Source organism: Melopsittacus undulatus, chromosome 3, assembly GCF_012275295.1.
Source record: "Melopsittacus undulatus isolate bMelUnd1 chromosome 3, bMelUnd1.mat.Z, whole genome shotgun sequence".
Lineage (NCBI taxonomy): Eukaryota > Metazoa > Chordata > Aves > Psittaciformes > Psittaculidae > Melopsittacus > Melopsittacus undulatus.
Genome location: NC_047529.1, coordinates 56,513,149 through 56,534,509, shown reverse-complemented (window position 1 = coordinate 56,534,509; position 21,361 = coordinate 56,513,149). Strand labels below are relative to the sequence as shown.

Here is a 21,361-nt window from a genome sequence, read left to right as displayed (position 1 = left end):
GTCTGAGGAATAGGCTTTTCAACTTTAAAATCTTTTGAACTTGCCTCCCCCTGGAAAAAAAAATTAAAAAAGCACTAGTCTGGGATTTATTTTGGGGTTTTTCCAAAACTGTCCCAAATAACAAAGGCTTTTAGTACTAAACCATCAAGAATATTCTCAGAATTCCAATAACACTGACATAACTGCTTTTTTTTTAAAGTAATGGAAAAGAATGTAATGAAAATTTAGTAAAATTTCCAACATAAAATATTCTGGTAAAGTAAGAATGGATCCTAAAAATATTTTCATTGTTCATATTTAATTATTGTGGTAATTTTGTTTTGCATTGTAAGATAAGAATTAATACATATCCTGTTCATGAGGAAGCACCCACAATTTTTCATTACTGATTAACGTCTTGCTGTAAGAACATTCCATGTAGGACAAGTCACATATATGCATTTTGCTAACCTCAATTCTGAAAAGCAGCATTCTAAGACATAACAAGTTAATTTATCCTGTTGCAAACAGATTGTAGAAGGACCTTGGCAAATCAACTCATGTTAACGTTTACACTAACTTCATGCAAAAAAAATCAAGAAGTAACCATATTTGAGGGAAACACAATCAGGATGCAGTGTCAACTGTATATGTTGATGTATACATAATTTTTTCAGCTAAGCAGCCGTTAGCCCCTCATTGCTTCTTGGGAAGGGTGTGGGTCCACTACATTAATAAAACTACGTTTCAAGAAAACTTCAAAGACAACCATTTGCAAGGGTATCACCAAGAAATACTCTATGTATTCTTGATACTGTCTTCAGCAATACTGTGAATTTCATCCTAAAGTTTTCAGCAGTGCACATGCAGTTTCTACGACAAAGCTGACGGTTATGGTAATATCTTATATCTAATCACTATGTGAAGGTAGTATCAAAATTAAAATAATCTCATAGAAGTCTCAAAAAAAACCCCAAACTCAAACACAAAAATGAAGGAAAGATCAATAAATTCTCAAACTGAGAATCATCAATATATTATGCTAAATATTAATGTTCTTCAAGGTCAATGTTTTCCATGGTCATTATGGTAATAATATGAGCTATACAAAATTAAATGCTTTAAATGGACATAAACCCATAACACACTGAAACACATCAATAATAATAAAAAAGGACATAGTAATTGTTTTAAATGGTTTCTATTTTTAGCATTGCTTATTCACTGCCCTCTGAGTGCTTGTTAAAATCAAGGAGCAGGTAATTCACCAGCAAAAGCAATTATAAAATGCAAATGACTGGGCATTTATTGTCAAGATTGGCTAGATAAAAAAGGTCTGCTTAATAACCTGTTTACAACCAGATGACATAATTAGATGATTGTACCATAAACAATAGAAAAGAGTACAAGACTAAAATATTTTCTAAAGGCTGAAATTAAAAAAAGGTGCAGAATTGTGAAATTCTATTAAAAAATAACAATTAAATTTCCCTCTGAGAAATTAGAAGGCACCATCTTGTGGCTAATTTGCAGGAATGCAGTCAGGATATTCTGGCCTGCCATCTCGTCCTGCCCCTTCCTTCTGGGTCAACTAGAACGACAAAATTCTGCTATACACAAGCACAGTGCTTTGTCATTCCCAGTACTTTCTCTGACAAAAACCAGTGAGAGTATGTACTAGGTAGCATATAGGGGTTATTTAGCTCAAAATACAGCACAGATTATCACATTACTCAAATGTGTGTTTGATGTAGATAGCAAATACAGAATTATTGGCAATCAGAACTATCAAGGCTTATTTAACTGATGTTTCGGTTACGCTTTGATCAGAAAAACTTTGCTGGTGTGATTATTTCAGTATACTATAAGATTTAATCCAGTATTTTGTATTATAGGAAGCCTATAGCCAGATCCCTCCTTGTGAAACAAACGGTACACTGGTGTGTCTGATTTCACATTTTTTGAAGTACTAAACAGTGTAAACTTAGTAAACTGCACATCTTCTTTTCACAAGCAGACCTAGTTCTGACCTGCTGATGGCTCAATGAGTTTTGAATCACAGCAGAATAGTATCCATATACTGTTATTTTCATATTCATCAGATCTTGGTCTTCTGGAAAATAACTAGCAAATTAGAACACTCATTTTTCAAACAAACTTGCCATAAGTGTCAGTGAGTGACGGTCTGAATATGATATCCAAACTTATCTTTGCTTTTGAAAGGTGTCAATAAAGAAGGCATTTCTCTGTGTCTGGAAAGTGTTGTGGTGGCATGAATTCATGTTTCCCAGAAAGACTTCCGCTAGTATCACAGGTTTCCTCTGAATTTTTGAGCATATAGGAGAATAGATGTTCTGAACCACTTTGGTTATAAGATGCAATAGTTATTTAGCAAAGAACACAATTTTATCAGCTGCTTTTCTGAGCTCAATTCCTTTCAACATTTCACTCCTCCAACTAGGTTCACACCAGCCAATGTCTCTGTTTACATGCGCGCTCAGGGAGCAGTGTGACATTGAAAATGCTAAAAATACATACCTAGATTATACACTCTAACTCTGCATTGCCCCCCCAACTTGAAGTGCAACTCTAATTTTGTATACATTAAAAAGCAGACACACATACTAATATGCCCACTTATATCCCAGGATACTACATATATTCAACAGCTGAAAATAGCTAATTTCTTTTGTTTCTTTGCTTGTTAATGTGACCTTTGATCTTCCCTGTTTTTAAATGTTGACAAGCATTATACAAATACCAGAATGGCACTCTGATTCGAGGGGGATGAAACTATAAATATTACCAAAAATAGGTGCCTCCTCTATCGCCATGGGATAGCCAAGACAGCATTACTTGCATAGTTTACTCATCCCAGCAGAGGAGATGTAGAGACTGGAGACAGACGGTACTGCTTATCTCCCCTTTGGCTGCTGCAACTCCTTCTCCCAGGCAAAGGGGATCTGCTATATTTGGGGATGACAGAAGATGTTCACTGGAGGTTTGTGGGTGCCAGAAGATAGGGTGAAGGGATGGTAGGGTATGTCACATATAGGGATGCTAGCATGACTTTCCTGTTGATTTCATTTCATAACTAAAATGCTACTGAAATTTTACTTGTCTCCTGCAATCAGGGTGTGTGGCTGCAGTGGGGAAAGGAGAAGAGGGAAGGAAAGTGATTGGTGGCAAGGAAGAAAGAGAGGAGAGAGACCTGACGGCTTCAGATTCACTCCTAACTTTTTTAAGTATCTCAGTACTTGATGATGAGACCTTTTTGGCATAAGTACTGTGAAAAAGTCAAATACTCCAAAAACAACCACAGGGCTTAGAGAAACAAGTCCTCAATTAGGAAGTTTCTGTTTGTTTCCTCACACAACAGCCAACAGACTGTTATTGTCACATGAGATATGTATTCACACTCTGCAAACTGCTGAACTCATGTTACAGGATTTTTATCAAAATAATGCTGTTTTTCTGAGTGCTTGTTAAAAATCCAGAAAAGCTAAACCAAACTATACTGATGTCCATAAGAAATCCACACAAGATATCCACATTCGGAATGGATAAAAATTATCGAGAATTACATGGGTTACTTAAGTAACTGATATCTTTTAACTCACAATTTCATTTCAGAAACATAACATTCCAAGAGTAAGCTAACAGAAAGGAATTAGCCTAAAGTATCACAATGAAGAGGATCTAAATGTTCCTATAACAATTTAATAAAATGTACCCATGTTCAAACTATGCTTAGGACCTTGCAACCTCACACTGCCTTTGTGCATATTAGAAAAAAAAATCTTTTAATAAATTTATAAAAGGACACTTGCATACTAAAATGTTGCCTCAAAAAAAGTTGAAACAAATTTTAAATTTTCTAAATTATGATTCAAGCTATAAAAACTCTCCAGTAGCCTGTGGAAAAATAACTGTAAATATAGCTGTCGGATTTACTACTGATTTTATTACATTAAATTTCTAAATAGAAATATAGAAATTGCCATAGATCACAAGCTCCGCAAAAGGAAAAGAAAAAAAGAAAAATACCTAGTAAAATTTAACAGGTTCTCACAATTTTAAAAATTCAGAATTTGTCATGGCAATGAAATATAGTTTCAAATTAGTTTCAGATATGGGTACATACAAATATAAAGATCTACTAATTATGAAAAAATAATAATTCCAACTAAGAATCTCACAAGATATTACTAGTGTTGATACAATTAAAATATTGTGGTTTTATAAATTGCAAGTACAGAACAAATTAACACTAGAATTTTTAAAACTGATTCAGTTTGAAATTACATGACATCATATCAGTAGTAAATCCATCCAAAAAAATCCATGCTGATGTAATCTTTTACAGATGCTACCAGGATACTTTGCAAGTATAAACTTCTGTAAAGAACATTTCTACAGAGACATTTTTAGATTTTGATTTTGAGCTACAGTTTGTCTTTTGAAAATCAGAATTATCTGTAGAAGATTGTTTCCCATTGCAGTTTCGGATTTCTTCTTCATCCATAAAATTAACTGCAGTGAACTTCCAGGAGTAAAAAGCTGTCTTTTTTCAGGCTTGAATAAGAGGAGAAATAGTCACTTGTCCTGAAATCTGGCTACAATTAAACACATTGAAGACAAATTAAAAGCTGCAAATGTCAGACTTTGGGTACTTTGCTGTGATCCTTTGTTATACAAGAACTGTACTATATGGTAAACAATCAGTATGCATGACCTACATTTCACTACCAGATGCTTAAAATATTATTTAAAAAAAAATGACATCAAATAAAATAGGAAAAGACAATATTTACCTTTTCCAACTGGGCATTTTTTTTTGATTTATACAAAAACTCCCCTACTGCCACAAAGACAGACAGCACCAATCCTGCTGCCAGCACAATGAAGATTCCTCCAATGTTTTGAACTCCCAAAGCACTGGCCTCTTTACTTTCCTCTTCTGGGCAGCCATTGCCCCTCCACCATTTCTCTTTCATCATGTGGAGCTTGCCCTCCTCTTGCAACTGAAGAATTGCTATAGTAATCTTGTCTCTATATGGAGAACCTGAAGAGACCACGGGGAACATATATTAGATGGGGTCTATTTTAAGGAAAGTTAGTTATTGCTGATAAAAATAAAATGTGATATAATGCACAGGAAGTATATCCTCTATTATAATATTTATTGAAAAGCCATATACATCTCAATGCACTAGTCACACATAAACACAAACCCACATGTGCACACACATATAAGTATATGTGCACAGACCTTGATCCAGCTGGTGATGCCTCTAAGCCAGACAACACAATGCAATAAGTGCTACTACACTTAGTCTCTTTGTCTCAAACATCTTCATGTCCACCTATTATATCCAAGCAAATGTTATTCATCTTTCAATTTCCATCAGGCATTTAATTATGCCACACTAGATTTAGTCTAATATACATAAATCCATAGGGTGTTGCTTCATAGCTTGTCACCATAAAACTAATCCAAGGTCTGATATATAACAAACATTTTATACTATTTATTAAAAGAAGAAACAACAATTTATGCCTCAGGACCACAAAAAGTCTCCGTTTGACAGATTGTCAGGAACTTAAGATGCCTTTCAAGCATGCACTTAATTATTAACAGCACCAGGTAACAATGCATTCAGAAAGATAAAGTTAAGTGTGTTTGGATAACAGGGATGTAAATTTTCATATTTTAATGTATTTCTTTGTCATAATCCATTATTCTAAAATAATAATAAATTTGTAGGTTTTGAGCATTTCAATATTTCAAGGGGCAGTTCAAAGGGAAGTGTCACGTCTTTACATGTCATCTGCTTTCTTTGTTTTTATATAATGCGTAAGGAGCTTTCATAGAGTGTTTTAAAATCTACATCAATTAATGAAAAATGCCGGTGGAGAAAGTTTTTCTTTTCTGAATGTTAAGGATTAAATCAAATCAGTTAGAAGTGATTTCTATGTTAAAATTTGTGTAATGTTAAAGGAAAGAACAAAGTCATTATTTTTCTTCTCCTCACTTGAAAACAGTAACAAAAGATTCTTCATTAAAGTGGTTAAAAATTACCAGGGGAAAAAAAATGCAGATGAAAAGGCATGCATCCTCTCTTTCGTGTGCTATATTCAACTCCTCCTCTTTTTCTGTCATAATAATGCTACTTACTAGCTATAATTTTTAGTGTTTCCTTTGGCTGAGTAGTAACATATATTTTCATTAACTTGATAAGTTTTTAAAAAATCCTCAGCATCTTTTAGAGAAATGCTGCATATTTTACTATTTTGTGTACTGTGATCAGCTGTGAAGAAGCTGAAGGAATACATAAATAGGATATTTTATACTGTTCACACTCTTGGAAAACATAAATTTTCTTTTGGAATTTCTTTCAATTTATTCTTAAATTCTTTGATTTCTTCTTACATATTGTCATGGCTTAAAACCAGAAACACAGCTCTTTCACTGATTCCCCCCCTTTCTTCCCCAACTCCCGGACAGCTGGGGAGGAAAATCCAAAGAATGTAGCTCCCACGGGTTGAGATAAGAACAGTTTAATAACTAAGGTATAACACAAATCACTACTGCTACTACCAATATTAATAATAATAGTGATAAAGGAAATAAGTGACGAGAATATGACACCTCACCACCCATTGACCGATAACTTACCCCACCCTGCCCGACCGATCACCGACCGATACCTCCTCCAACTCCCAGAGCACCAGCCTATCCGGGCAACTCTTGGTTACATCCTGGGCATAACATGCTGTGGTATGGAATACCTCTGGCTATTTTGGGTCAGGTGTCCTGTCTCTGCTTCCTCCCAGCCTCCCCTCCTCCCTGGCAGAGCATGAGGCTCAGAAAGTCCTTGGCCAGAGTAAACATTTGAGCAGTAACTACAAACATAGGTACTATCAGCACTGTTCCCAGCCTGAAAGTCAAAACACAGTGCTGCACCAGCTACCAAGAGGGAGAAAAAATGACTACTACTGCTGAACCCAGGACACATATCTATAGCTTATCATGAGAATAAATCCAAACAGCAGAGGGTTGCTGTACCAGCATGGAAATAAAACATAGAAAGAACCATTAATTACAAATCACTCTGGACTTTTCCTTTATTCCAGAATAATAGGTGGGAAAATCTGGCCTCAAAGCATTTAAGCTGCAAGAAATTGTGCTTTATTATCTGTGCTTCAAAAACAGTCATGCTCTGTATTAGGAGCTAAACTGTCTTTGCACAGGACTACTCTCTTGTGCATGCAGGGGCTTAAGTTACACCATTTCAGATGATCCTGATTACGCTGAAACTGCAGAATTCTATACCTGACACATTTCTTCAGTGAGATGGAAGAAGGAAAGTGAATAGTCCACAAGAGCCTGGGGAAGTGTAAATGCATCCTATAATATCTTGGGGATATTTTCAATGTTACACTGTCTATAAATAATGAACAACAACTTAAATAACATTAGATTCTAAGAAATAATCTTAGAAGTAGTTTAAGCCATCTTCTGATCTGACAGGCTGCTTTCTAATTAAATGGATTTGCATTTCATTTCCACACTTTCTGTTGGTCTAAATATAGGCAGTACCAACTATTCTTCATGTATTATGTATATATTCTAGGGACCAGATTTGTACACATACAGCTCTAGTCCATTTGAAGCACTTAAAAATGAATTAACTGAGGAATTCATAGACCAAAACCATTAAGAGTGGACAAATCTTATCTGCAATTAGTTAAGCTTATGAGGACAGCGTTAGAAGCATGCAGTTGATAGTGATTTAGTTCAACAGTATTTGTGTCTCTTACTGTTGGCGATTTGTAAATTTTGCACAAATAGCTGTGAAGTGGATTGATTACTGAGTTTTTGGTGTTTCTCCTGCAATATTTCTATTTGTTATACCTTATCATCTTGTCTTAAAAGTGGTAATCTTGTAAGCAAGGATCAGTGTGGGATGACCAGCATTTTATACTGCTAGTGTTAAATTAAGCATTTAAAATATTATACCAAAGAAAAAGCAAGCATTCAGTGTTGTAGTCTATTTCATTTCTGAATGACTTACAATGTTCTAAATTCATTGATTCACGTTTTGCCACAAATAATGAATTCACCTAATAATCTGATATTTGAAAAAAGGGAATTTTTAATGCTGTTTAAACTGATTCAAGTAGTTATTAAGAGAACTAAAGACGCATAGCAACAATATTATTTACTAAGCTTTTATTTGCTTCCAGAGTTTATTTCTGAAACAAGCTCTAACTGTCTGCAATGGCAAATTCACTTGAAATGGCCAAAAGTATCATTGTTTGATCTGTGGGTTACAATGATAGCATACAAAAAGGAGAGAAAATAGAGAACATGAACAATGCACCCAGATTACACTTAGAATGTTAAAACTGTTTTAATTTCAGAAATGAAAAATTTCAGCAAGTGAATGTAAAAAGTTTTTGCCATTTATTGATAATTTTCCCTATCATTCCTCATGTATGACATGAGTAGACAATCATTCATCATGACTGAAACATGAATCAACTCCTTCCATGAGGCGCTGCAGGAAGGCCGTGTCCTGTTTTTTTTCACTTTTTAAAAATAGAATTATTTTGTATGAGAGAATTTACTGCTCAAAAGGAAAAAATAAAATGAAAACAAAGACTAGAAGACTCAAAGAAAATGTTTAGGCATGCATTTGCAAAGTAAATACGTAATGGATAAGAGTAAAGTAATGAAGCAGAAGCAATAAAAACAGAAGAGAGAATAAAATTCTGCTTTGTGAAGAAATGTGAACTTCACATCTCAACTTTCATAGAATCATAGAATAGTTAGGGATGGAAAGGACATTAAGATCACATAGTTCCAGCCCTCCTGCCATGGCCAGTGACATTTCACACTAGATCATGTCTCCCAAGGCTTTGTCCAACCCACCCTTGAACACTGCCAGGGATGGAGCACTAACAACTTCCCTGGGCAACTCATTCCAGTACCTCATCACCCTAACAGCAAAGAATTTATTCCTTATATCCAATCTAAACCTCTCCTGTTTAAGTTTTAAGCCATTACCCCTTGTCCTATCACTACAGTCCCTAATGAAGAGTCCCTCATCAGCATCCTTGCAGGCTACCTTCAGAAACTGGAAGGCTGCTATGAGGTCTTCATGCAGCCTTCTCTTCTCCAGCCTGAACAGCCCCAGCTTTCTCAGCCTGTCTTCATACGAAGCCACTCCAGTCCCCCGATCATCCTCATGGCCCTCCACTGGACTTGTTCTAACAGTACCATGTCCTTTTTATGTTGAGGACACCAGAACTGCACACAGTACTCCAAGTGAGGACTCACGAGAGCAGAGTAGAGAGGCAGGACCACCTCCTTCGACCTGCTGGTCATGCTCCTTTTGATGCAGTTCAGAATACAGTTGGCTTTCCAAGCTGCAAGCGCACACTATTGGCTTACCTTATGTTTCTCATCAACCAGCACCCCGAAGTACTTCTCTGCAGGGCTGTTCTGAATCTCTCCTCTGCCCAACCTGTAGCTGTGCCTGGGATTGCTCTGACCCACGTGTAGGACCTTGCACTTGGCATGGCTGAACTTCATAAGGCTGGCATCAGCCCACCTCACAAGCGTGTCAAAGTTCCTCTGGATGGCATTCCTTCCCTCCAGCGGATCAGCTGAACCACACAGCTTTGTGTCATCGGCAAACTTGTTGAGGGCACACTCAATCTCACTGTCCATGTCACCGACAAACATGTTAAAAAAGACCAGTCCCAACACCAGTCCCTGAGGGACACCACTCATTACTGATCTCCAGCTGGACATTGAGCCATTGACCACAACTGGTTGAGTGCGGCCATCCAGCCAGTTCTTTATCCACCGAGTGGTGCACCTATCAAACTGATGTCTTTTCAATTTAGAGTCAAGGATGACATGTGAGACAGTGTCGAATGCTTTGCACAAGTCCAGGTAGATGACATCAACTGTCCACCCCTGTCCATCAGTTCCGCAGCCTGGTCATAGAAGGCCACCAAATTGATCAGGAAGGATTTCCCCTTAGGAAAGCTATGCTGGTTGTTACCAACCACCTTGATGTTTTACATGTGCCTTAGCATGCTTTCCAGGAGAATCTGCTCCAAGATTTTGCCAGGCACAGAGGTGACACTGACTGGTCTGTAATTCCCCAGGTCATCCATTTCCCCTTCTTGAAAATGGGAGTTATATTATCCTTTTTCCAATCATCAAGAACTTTACCTGACTGCCATGATTTTTCAAATATGATGACCAGTGGCTTAGCAGCTTCATTCACCAGCACCCTCGGGACCTGCGTATGGATGTCATCAGGTCCCATGGACTTGTGCACATTCAGGTTCTTAAGATGGTCTTGAACTGTATCCTCTCCTACAGTGGGCTTAGGGTCCTCATTCTCACAGTCCCCCTGTCTGCCTTCCAAGACTTGGGTGGTGCGGTCAGAGCCTTTGCCAGTGAAGACCACGGCAAAGAAGTCATTAAGAACCCCAGCCTTCTCCAAATCCTGTGTAGCCAGTTCTCCCAATAGCTTCCGGAGATAGCCCACATTGTCCCTAGTCTGTGCTTTATTTGCAATGTATCTGTAGAATCCCATCTTGTTATCTTTCATATCTCTAGGCATGTTTAATTCTAACTGGGCTTTAGCTTTCCTAACCTGGTACCTTGCTTCTTGGACAACATCCCTGTATTTTTCCCAGGCCACATGTCCTTGCTTCCTCCTTTTATAAGCCTTTTTCTTCCCTCCAAAGTTTCGTCAGCAGCTCCTTATCCATCCAAGGAGGTCTCCTCACCCTCTTGCTGCTCTTCCTTCTAGTTGAGACGCAACACTCCTGAGCTTGTAGTAGATGAACCTTGAATTTCAACCAACAGTCTTGGGCCCCCCTGCCCTCTAGAGCTCTATCCTATGGAACCTTATTAAGCAGGTTCCTGAAGAGACCAAATTCTGCTCAGTTGATGTCCTCACCAGTGAGTTTGCTGCATACTCTTCTCACTGCCCTCACTGATCCTCAGGATCTGGAACTCGACCATCTCATGGTCACCACAACCAAGGCTGCCCTGGAGCATCACATTTCTAACCAGCCCTTCACTGCTGCTACTCTGATGTGCAAACAAAAAGTCAGCAAATAGTTTCAACAGAAGTCAAGCAATCGAAAAAAATCTTATCAGTCTGTGCATGTGATAAGACTGGGAGGGGAGAGACAGATGAGTATAGTCTTCCAATGAGTGCAGAGAAAGGGAGAAGTCCAGTGGAGAAATATCTGACTTTTTTCTTCTCTTTTTCTGGTTTCTACCACTTTCATTTCTCTATCAAATAATGAGTGATTCCCATGACAAACTGGGACTGGAGGGCCTACAGAAGACACTATACAATATTTGCTGATCCCACTCTAGCTGCTGTTTGCAGGAATCAGAATTTCAGCCAGAAAAATCTTAAGACCTTCTGTTATAGATTAAAGAGAACCTAGTGCCTTTCTATTATCCACAGACTCAGTAAGGGGTGCAATATTTTCTATCTGCAGTTACCTGCTTATGAAAATTTAAAATAAAAATTAAATTTGTAAAATATTCTATTGTTTGAAATATCTGCACAAAATTATTATAACAAAGTCTCAGAAATACTGCAGAATTTATGCACAGGTAAACTCTCTGCCCTGAAGTCTCAGTATATAAAGATTTATGCACATAATGATATGTTTAGACATAAATTATGAACACATAAGCTTTTTATATTGAGACTTCACTGCATACAGATTACTATGTTGAAATCCTGCTGATCTGGCTGGTTTTGAAATTGCTTCCTACTAGGTGTCATGGTTTGAGCATGTTTTGAGGGTGTTTTTGTTCAAGGTTTTTTCCAGCCAGGTGGAGGAGGGGAGGCCGGGAGGAAGGAGAGGCAGGACACCTGACCCAGGCTAGCCAATGAGGTATTCCATACCACAGCACGTGATGCCCAGGAGGCATACTGGGAAAGAGAGGGCTGGAGGAGTAGAGCTCTGAGGAAAAATGGAGGAGGGAGCACGCGGTGCTCGGCCAGGCAGGGTGGAGTGAGTTATGGGTCGGTGGCTGGTGGGGTGTTGTATTCTTTTCACTTGTTGTTTGCTGTATCATTATTATTTGTAGTAGTAAATGGCAGTAGGGGTTTTGTGTTATGCCTTAGCAATTAAACCATTCTTATCTCAATCCGTGGGGGCTACATTCTTTGGATTTTCCTTCCTAACTCTCCGGGAGTTGGGGGACTTGGTTTAAACTATGACACTAGGTTATAATTTAGTAAAATCCTGTCTGGTTACTCTTAGGCTGTTTTACTCATTCCACCAAATACAAAATGAGTTCGAGCATATTGGGACCTGTAGAACTGAATTTAACCCTAAGTAAATAAAAAAGAATAGAAGCATTCGGCTAACTCCTTCATTAAGAAAAAATGAATGAGTAACTTTTTTGTTTCATCATTTGAGGTGCATTTTACCAAAAGAAATCACTATGAATTGTCTGGCATTTTGAAATTTGATGCCAATGAGGCATATTTGCATGTTACTTTTGGTTTCCTAGACAGAAAAATGCTTACTGAAAACTCCTACACTACTGACAGAGACTTTTGCTCCTGTGACATTTTTATCTTGTTATTAAAACTCCAAAGACTATTCTACTTATCTTGCAACATTATTTCATACTCTGTATGCTTAGCCTAAGTGAAAAAGAAAGGTCATTATAAATATATCATCATACTCAGAACCTAGGTACAAACTTAAGGTCATCAACAACTTCTAGTGCTGAAGTACTTATTGGAGGGAGAAAGCCACATGTAACAGGAAATATATTCCTTTAATATCTAGGTCTCAAAGCTGTATGCAAATATTTTGCGTTCAGGAAAGCAACCAATTCAACTTCTAGCTTTAGCAGTTGAAAGGAAGAAGTACTAAATTCCATGTGGGCCTCAACTCTCATGGTTCAATCAAGATTCACAGATTAAATGTTCTGCCATCAAATTGATTGCATGCTTAGTTAAATCATATTTGAAAGTTTTGTTTGTTATATTGCTCTGTTACCTTTGACCATAAGTTACTATGGTGAAGGGTCCCACTTGTCTTTAGCAGACAAAATTTAGGTCACGCCTTTGGAACAGACATTCCTTGTTAGAGGATAACTGGTGATACAGTATGTGGGCTTCAGTTTCTCTGAGGTGCCATGCATACTGCAGTTATAAGCATAACAGAAATAAGATGGAAGGGAATTTATTTACAGATAACTATGGAATAGATGTCTAGACTGTGAGGAACAGCCTGAAGCACCTTCCAGGAATCTGTAATGTAGTCAGTGCTCAGCAATAGAGACTGACAGTCACAGTTTTGTCGTAGAAAAGGAGCAGGCAGCTCAGGGCACTGGGTATAGGAGAAGCTCTTACTTTAGCTCCATGGAAATGTGTTTTGTGTATAAGTCACAGCCACCTCTGCTTTCTAACGTCATTAACCTTCCCTAATTGGAATGGGAAGGAAGTGATAGAGAAAAGGGTCAACATAGCTTGGTTCATTCTTCCTATCTGTAGGTTGAAAAGTCTCCAAGCAACACATGAAGAATGGAAAGGGATTCTGTCAGTTCCCAGTCCCTGGCTCCGTTTTCAAAATCAGCTTGTTTTCTCTTTAGATCACTAAGGACTCTTTCCAGGTCATGGAGTAACACTATTGCTATAGTGGAGATTTGATAGATTAAAACTCTTTGACATTCATACGAAGCAAGCAATACCCACAGTAAAGAGAAGAGCAGCTAATCAAAAGAAAAGGAAACTTGGCACAGGAGCAGATCCTCCTTTAACCCAAAACTTGGATCTCAGTTTAACTCCAAGTAAATAAACAAGGCCCACCAATAAATAATAATAATAATACTAAAAAAAATTTTAAAAAGCCACTGATGAAAAGATATTCTCTTCAGTAAAATTAACCACTTCCATAAGAAGCAGCAATTGGTCAGGTATTTTCAAAAGTACAGAACAAACCTGAGATCCTTCCATTACACCAGGAGGGGGAATTTGATTCTAAATGTAGCTTTGTCATGTTAAGTGAACATTTTTCCTGTCTTTTAGCTCTGTGCCTCACAGCTGATTTGTTTTTTCATATTTATGAAATGATAAAACATTACAGCATTTTCACATCTAAGGTGCATATGAATTAATAGCAAAGCATCCCAGACACACAGAGTTCAAACACACTTCCCCAGGTGAAAACAACTGCTGTATAAATAAACTTTGAGTGGACATTAATCTTTTAAATATAGAAAAGTTAAGTACCCAAGAGGTGTGTAATGTTTATATACATTTCTTATTAATTTGTGATTAATGCATTAAAGTATGAGATAGATTTAAATATTAATAAAAACTATACTTCTTACTCTTCTACCATCTGTCCTTCTGTAGTTCATGGACATTTAGACTTGAGGGCATGAAGAAACCTCTTTCAAAGTTCTTTAAATATTTCCCATGTTGTGGACAGTATGAGAAATAAAGTGGCAGGTCAAATATAAGAAATACTTGCAACTTTAATTTAAGTGTGTTCCATATACATTTTCCATTCTTGTTTTTCTGATTAGAGACACAGCTCTGAATTTTACTGTTGTTTTCCAAAGGATGTATTGGGATGAAATATTCATCAGGATGGGTTAACATTTCTGATGGAAAAAAAAAGTGTTTCCTGATTCCAGTTGTTAACCCTGACAGTTCATGCTGCATCAAGTTTATCATATTGTAATATTAGACATTGTAAATATTAAATATTCATTAAGCTGCTGTTTCTACAATGGAAAATCCTCAATAGATGTTTGCAGCAGTCTAAGCCACCCCATATCTAATTAAAACTACAAACATTCAAAACAAAATCCAAAACAAAGCTGTCCACTGCTCCTTTACATATATAGTCACATTTGAGCAACATATATGGCTTGGAAAAGGCAAGATACAAAAAATATTTTTAATCAGTATTTTGTTCAAATGTAATCAAAACCCTCTCACAAGTGGTGTGTTCTCTAATTGTTTTCAATTCTTCCCAGTCATAACAATTCCCAGCTCATGCTAATTTCTGGTTATTTCATTATACAACTATCATCTAAATGTTCATGTAGTTTTATAAATCTGAAATGTAACTAGGAGGGATCATGTAGCTGAGATTTTTTTTCATATTAGTTTTCTCATAAATTTCCAGATATAAGTATGCAACATAACTGATATCAAAATTAGATGAATACAAGGCAGATTTGGGATTACAATAGCCATTCACGTGATTTTAGAACTGGGAAGGGTACATCTTTGAATATGCTAATTTGTAACTAGTTTAGAACAAATCTATTCTCTATAATGAGTAAATTACAAAAATGCATGTATAATGAGTATCTATAATTAAAAAGATATAATGATAACAGATTTAATAGTTAATATACTGCATTTTTCTCCATTTCTTTTTGTAGTACCACAGTAACTTGAACAGAATGAAGGCTTTTCTTGTTTACTATATTAAATGCTCAGTTCATTATTACATTGTTGCATTAGACATGAATGTTCTATTCCCTTTTTTATTTTTTTATTTTTTTTCTTTTAACACAGTTTTATTTTATTAGCCCCTTCTCAGACTATCATTGTAAGCAGCTCTAAATCATGACTGTTGAAACAGATTAAATACTGAATTCAAACAAATTAAAAGTTAGTAACATTTTTCTTATACTCTTTGTGCACTGCAACATGGAGACAGCTTTAAAAGATCATAAAACACTCTAAATTTTCTACCTGTGTTGACATGTGCAGCTGCAGAACAGGAAGATACTGTTGTTGGAACCTGTACTGAGAAAGTCAGTGATCATTTTTACCACAGCTAAAATTATTTCATCTTTATACAGTGCCTTTAAAAAAAAACAAACAAAAATAATTTCTTGTAAACCTGTAACACTCACATACAAATGGCTTGAAAGTACAGCCTCCTCTGTGGAGCATAGTTATCTAGTACTGTCCAGCAATAAATAGCTGAATTAAGGTAGTCTGACAAAATGCAACATGAAGTTCTGCTATACATAAAGATTTTGGGCAGGCAGACAAGAGTATGTTGAAAGACAAGAGAAGCGTAAAGTCATAACAAAAGTGTCCAGACATGAAAACCCAGTTCATGCTTTTGCAGACTATCCCACCCCCCTGCCAAGATAAAAGGGAAATTCTGAAAACAATTAATTTTTTGGTTTTTACCACTAATTGTTTCATCGTGAGTGAGGTATGAAGTGGTCTTGGGTACATATAACTATAATGCCATCTTAAATACGGTCAATTTTCACTTAAATTACTAAAAAAAATTAATTAAGCCTTTAGAGTTGTCATAATTCCTACAAAGTCTCACATTGCCTTTATAAGTGATAGTAAGTTTCAGCTGATACTGTAATACTAAGTGATGTTCCATATATTTCTAATCTAAATAAGAGGAGCTGACAGGTTTTTTTTGTGCAGAGTTCTGTTTCCCCAATTTAATTTACAAGGTTAGAGTGATTACAGAGGCAAAGCATTTGGTTCTTGGTTGATCTTTGTGAAAAGAAGACATCAACTAAATATGTGCATCATATATATAGTGAGAATTTGAAGCTCAACTATTCAAAGAGTGCTTAAAACCACTGGATTTCAGTGTTTCACTTACTGTGCTGTTTCTCTATAAAACATCATGATAGATTCAAAGCCATGGTGTCTTTTCATTTATACTAGCCAACTTAGACATATATTAGCCAACTCTGTCCTCAACAGTGGGAATGGATGAAATACCAAGAATTCAGACTTATGAAGAGCTTTCAAAATGTAGAATTTCTTTCCTATTGCAAGGGAATCACTTAGGTGTAGAAAATCAAACTAGGTAGGCTCAAACCAAAAGATGACCAGTGGCTTCTATTTATCCCTTTTGGATGCTAATTCAAATCACTGTTCAAAGAGAACAGTCATGATTCTGTAGTTACAAAATCTGAAGTACTTTCATCACAGAACTGTTGCATTTTAGTACAGTGAAAGGCAGAACTCTGGAAGTGTCCTCTGAAGAGAGTCTAGACCACTCCACCCGCCCAAGCTACAGCATGTTTGTCAGGGCATATTGTTTAGTTAGGTTCAGAACATCTTCCAGGATGGAGACTCCACACCATCTCTGGGCAGCCTGTTGTAGTGTTTGATCACCATTACTGTAGTGGTTTTGTGTGCGTGTTTCTTTCCTCTCACATTCATATGGTAGCTATCTTAGTTTGTGCCCTATGCCTCTTGTCTAGTCACTTGGTGGTGAAAAACTTCTCTCTCTGTCTTCATTATTTTTTGTCATCAGGTACTTATACACATTGCTCAAATACCGCCTGAGCTGCCTGGTGTCTTTGACAGAGCCGGGAGTGTTCAGCCTGAAGAAGTCTCTCCTGTAACTTTCAGAAAGGCTGTGGTCAGTTTGCTTCAAGTTGTTGCACGTCTCTCAGAAGAACATTAAAGCATTGAAATTAAACTCCAGAATACTGGGTGAAGGTTGATGCTTAGTCTTGCAAGCCTAGGTTGCTGGGAAATGAGATCCTACTTCAAATAGGCATTGAAAAAGGAATATTTAGCCAGGAAATGCAAGAAGGACAAAATAAATATCTGATGCTGATGCTTTTTCAGATCAAGAATGCCTAAATCCTTGCTAACACTATGTGCTGGTATGCATACACTAGTTTGTTTTTAATTAGAGGCAACATATTCAGGACAGACATTTTACAGATGTGGAGGAGTCTTTAACAATACATACTTACGGTCCTAGGCACTATAACATCAACACTGATGTTTTAATAATGTCTTTACTTCAGTTATATATGTTCAGTAAAATCCTACTAGAAACTGCTTCTCTAAGGAAGAGTCTGCTTGTAACAGCTACCTGGCAATTTCTTATTGATATAAAGCTCAGCCTTTTAGAATGCCTCTCAGTGCTTCAATATGCTCATACTTCTGAGTTAACTATAGGAAACAGTTCTTTCATTAAAATGTTAACTACACATTCTTACATTTCAGCAACAATAAATTAACTGCTCAAGCAGCTGAAATTCTCAAATTAGTTTCAATACATGGTTTGACCTGCATAAAAATAAATAATTTGCACCTCTTTTTTTGTACATTATGTTCAACTAATGAAGACAAATGTTTTAATTTGTTTAGTTACAGAAGAACTGAAGCTCAGCACTTTTATGCATGTATAAGTGATGAATATTACAGTTCAAATTCTATGAAGGATTACAGATTAAGTGCAAGCAAGCAGAAGAAAAAGGCCTGCTGTGTTGGTACGTGGTTTCCTATTTATTCCTATAGAGACAGATCTCTTCATGTCTCATCTCCAAAGACTGGTAAAAATGCTCATATTGTGTAACTTGTATGGTCACAAGGTAACAAGTAGCTTCAAGAGAACGAGGCTTTATTAAAAATAAAACCAAATGATTGCTTAGAAATATTTGGTTTAATTATTAATTTTTGTGGTGCTTTAGATTTTGAAAACTATAGGCAGGGCACAATGTTTATACTTAGTACTGATGTTAAGAATGTAAAAATTGTACAGTGTTCATTACACTTGTTATTTGAACTTAAGTCAGAATGTATGATAAAATATACATAAACACATATGCACATTTTCTAAGTAGACAGAGTGGTGGACTATAAGATGGACTTTCTTCTCCAGAAGCAGTACTTTATGACAGATTATGTACTGCTCAGATATCCTCAGTGTCCTATGCAATATAAACAGGACATAGCTGCAGAATTCTTGGTAATTATTAAATTGAAAGCCAGTGTTGATTGTGCAGTTTAGTATTTTACAGAGGAAATCCAGGAATACATTTTAATCAGTACAAATTTAAAATTTCTGAATTGTTCAGCATTTTTAGATATGCAGAATTTAGTTTCAGTTATGTAAACCAAGTATTGTTAACAATTCTGGGGACTATTTTACCTGTTATTAGTTTCAATTTTAGAACTGTTGGCTTTTTGAAAGAGAAAATTAATAGAACTTATAAACAATGGCATCCCAAGTACTAGAGAAGAGAAGAGAAGAGAAGAGAAGAGAAGAGAAGAGAAGAGAAGAGAAGAGAAGAGAAGAGAAGAGAAGAGAAGAGAAGAGAAGAGAAGAGAAGAGAAGAGAAGAGAAAAGAAAAGGGAAGAGGAGAAAAGACTATTTCAGTTGTAAGGAACCCACAGTGGTCATTTAGTCCAGCTGCCTGGCCCATCCAATGCTGACCAACAGGTAAAACATATTCAAGGGTATTGTTCAAATTGTTCAAGTGCATCTTAAACCACTCTCTTAGTAAATAAATGCTTCCTAATCCATCTAAACCTCCCTTGGCATGGCTTTGAACAATTCCTACATGTCCTGTCACTGGATCACAGGGAGAAGAACTCAGCACCTCCCTCTCCACTTCCCCTCTTCAGGAAGCTGTAGAGAGCAATGAGATCACCCCTTAGCTTCTTTTTCTCCAAACCAGCCAAACCCAGCATTTTCAGGCACTCCTCTTAGAACATTCCTTCCATCCCTTTTGCCAGCTTTGTTACCCTCCTCTGGACACATTTACGTGCCTCAACATGCTTCTTAAATTAGGAGCTCAAATTCATTATTGTTATTATACTCATTTGTATCATAATCCTACTCCCTTGCGAAGAATCTGCAACTGCAGGATAACCAGAATATACGTTCTCATTCAATCAGAGCTTAAAGAATAGACTACCCCTACTTTGGGGGTGGCTATAATGTCAGCTAAGGTCAACTATACCTTCAATTTTGAGATTCATTTATAGGGAGTTGCTGAAACAGAAATTGAAGGCTTACTATTCATACTTCAATCTCTATTAAATTGGACTTCATTTTACCACAATTATAGGTAGCACCTAGAGCAGGAAAAAATTAAGCACCACTATGTTCTAATTATGTATTAACAAACTGCTTTACTAGAAAACATTTATGAATTTGTTTAAAATATTAATTTGAGTGAAGTTCATGTTCTAATTGTAGGAACTGCTTAAGAAAAATAGTTAATTCAGACATGCAGCTGTAGAATTCAAGGCTTTGTCATAGCTAGAGAAACCGTATGAGGTAATATCCTACACATCTGTAGGATGATGAAATAGTATTTTTACACTTACAAGGTGTTTACTCCAATTTTATCTATTTTTGATTTTACAGAAAAGCTCAAAAAATAAAATAAAATTTTGATGATTACAAAACTGGGCTGCAAACCTCTGCCTGGTATAATAAATGGACTATTTTGAGATAATTTTTTTTTACTTTATAATACATATTTAGGAAATAAGAGTAATTTTTTTGTTTGTATTATTACTATGTTAATTAAAAGCTTTTATTCTTAAGTAATTTATATTTTGCACTGTGCCTCCGTTGAAAATTTTCTATATTTTAAATAAAAATGACAGGTAAAGAAATCTTTTGTAATATATCTGTATAAAGAACATGGTCAGATCAGTTAAAAAATTTCAGTATTTAAAAAAAAAAGTTTAATGTAGCTATTTTCTAGGTCATTCCCTAAACACAAAATAAGTAATAAAAATTACCTGAATTTATACAAACTTATTAGATAAAACATGGTAATTAAATGTTTTACTTTTGCTGATTAAACTATTGGTTTAAATTCTATTTGAATCGAGCAGCCTATCACTTGCGTAGGAAGAATACTATTATATTGCATTTATTAATGGCTTAGATATATGTAAATAATTCATGAAGTCATATTCCTAGAGAAGATACAAAACAGAAGATCATAAATTATTCCATGAATACCTTTTTTCCTGCAGTGAAATCTTTAATTTAAGTGAGTGGAGTGTGAAATACTCTTTCTAGATTCTATGTCTGATGAAATTATATGAATATTAGTGTCCTCAAAATATGTGCACTCCAAATAACATTGTAATTACATACTACACAGTTGACTGAAATTAAAAAAAAAAAAAAAAAAAAAAGAAAACCAATCCCACTCTTGGCTGTGATTTGCTAAAAAGAAAATATTTGAATGCCTAAATGAAGACAACATGTGAAGATGAGCTACATTGCATAAAAGTATATGAATAAATTTTTATGTTCAAGTCATCTGAATATTACATTAGTTGGCCAAATAGATTTTTTGGAAGTCATAGTTGCTTGTGTAAAATTTGGAGGATCATATAAGAGCAATATACTGTGAACAATGCATTTTTTTCTCTAAGACATAAAAATGTAAACAAAACATTTTACTTGATATTTCATTAGAATTTACACAAGAGAGGACTTCACTAAAAATGGCACCTCTGAATCAACAGAGCCTAGAAGTTTTGTTTGATCCTTTAAATTTAAGTGAGTACATTGCTATCTG

At 36.0% G+C, this 21,361-nt stretch overlaps 1 protein-coding gene across 1 annotated transcript in view; it reads right to left on the bottom strand.

The window, feature by feature from the left end:
* GRIK2 (glutamate ionotropic receptor kainate type subunit 2) overlaps window positions 1-21,361 on the bottom strand; it is a 399,537-nt gene that overhangs the window by 9,410 nt on the left and 368,766 nt on the right. Inside the window, exon 15 of the mRNA XM_005145088.2 lies at window positions 4,794-5,044. Coding sequence (XP_005145145.1) covers window positions 4,794-5,044 — 251 coding nt within the window. The remainder of the gene's footprint in view (window positions 1-4,793; window positions 5,045-21,361) is intronic.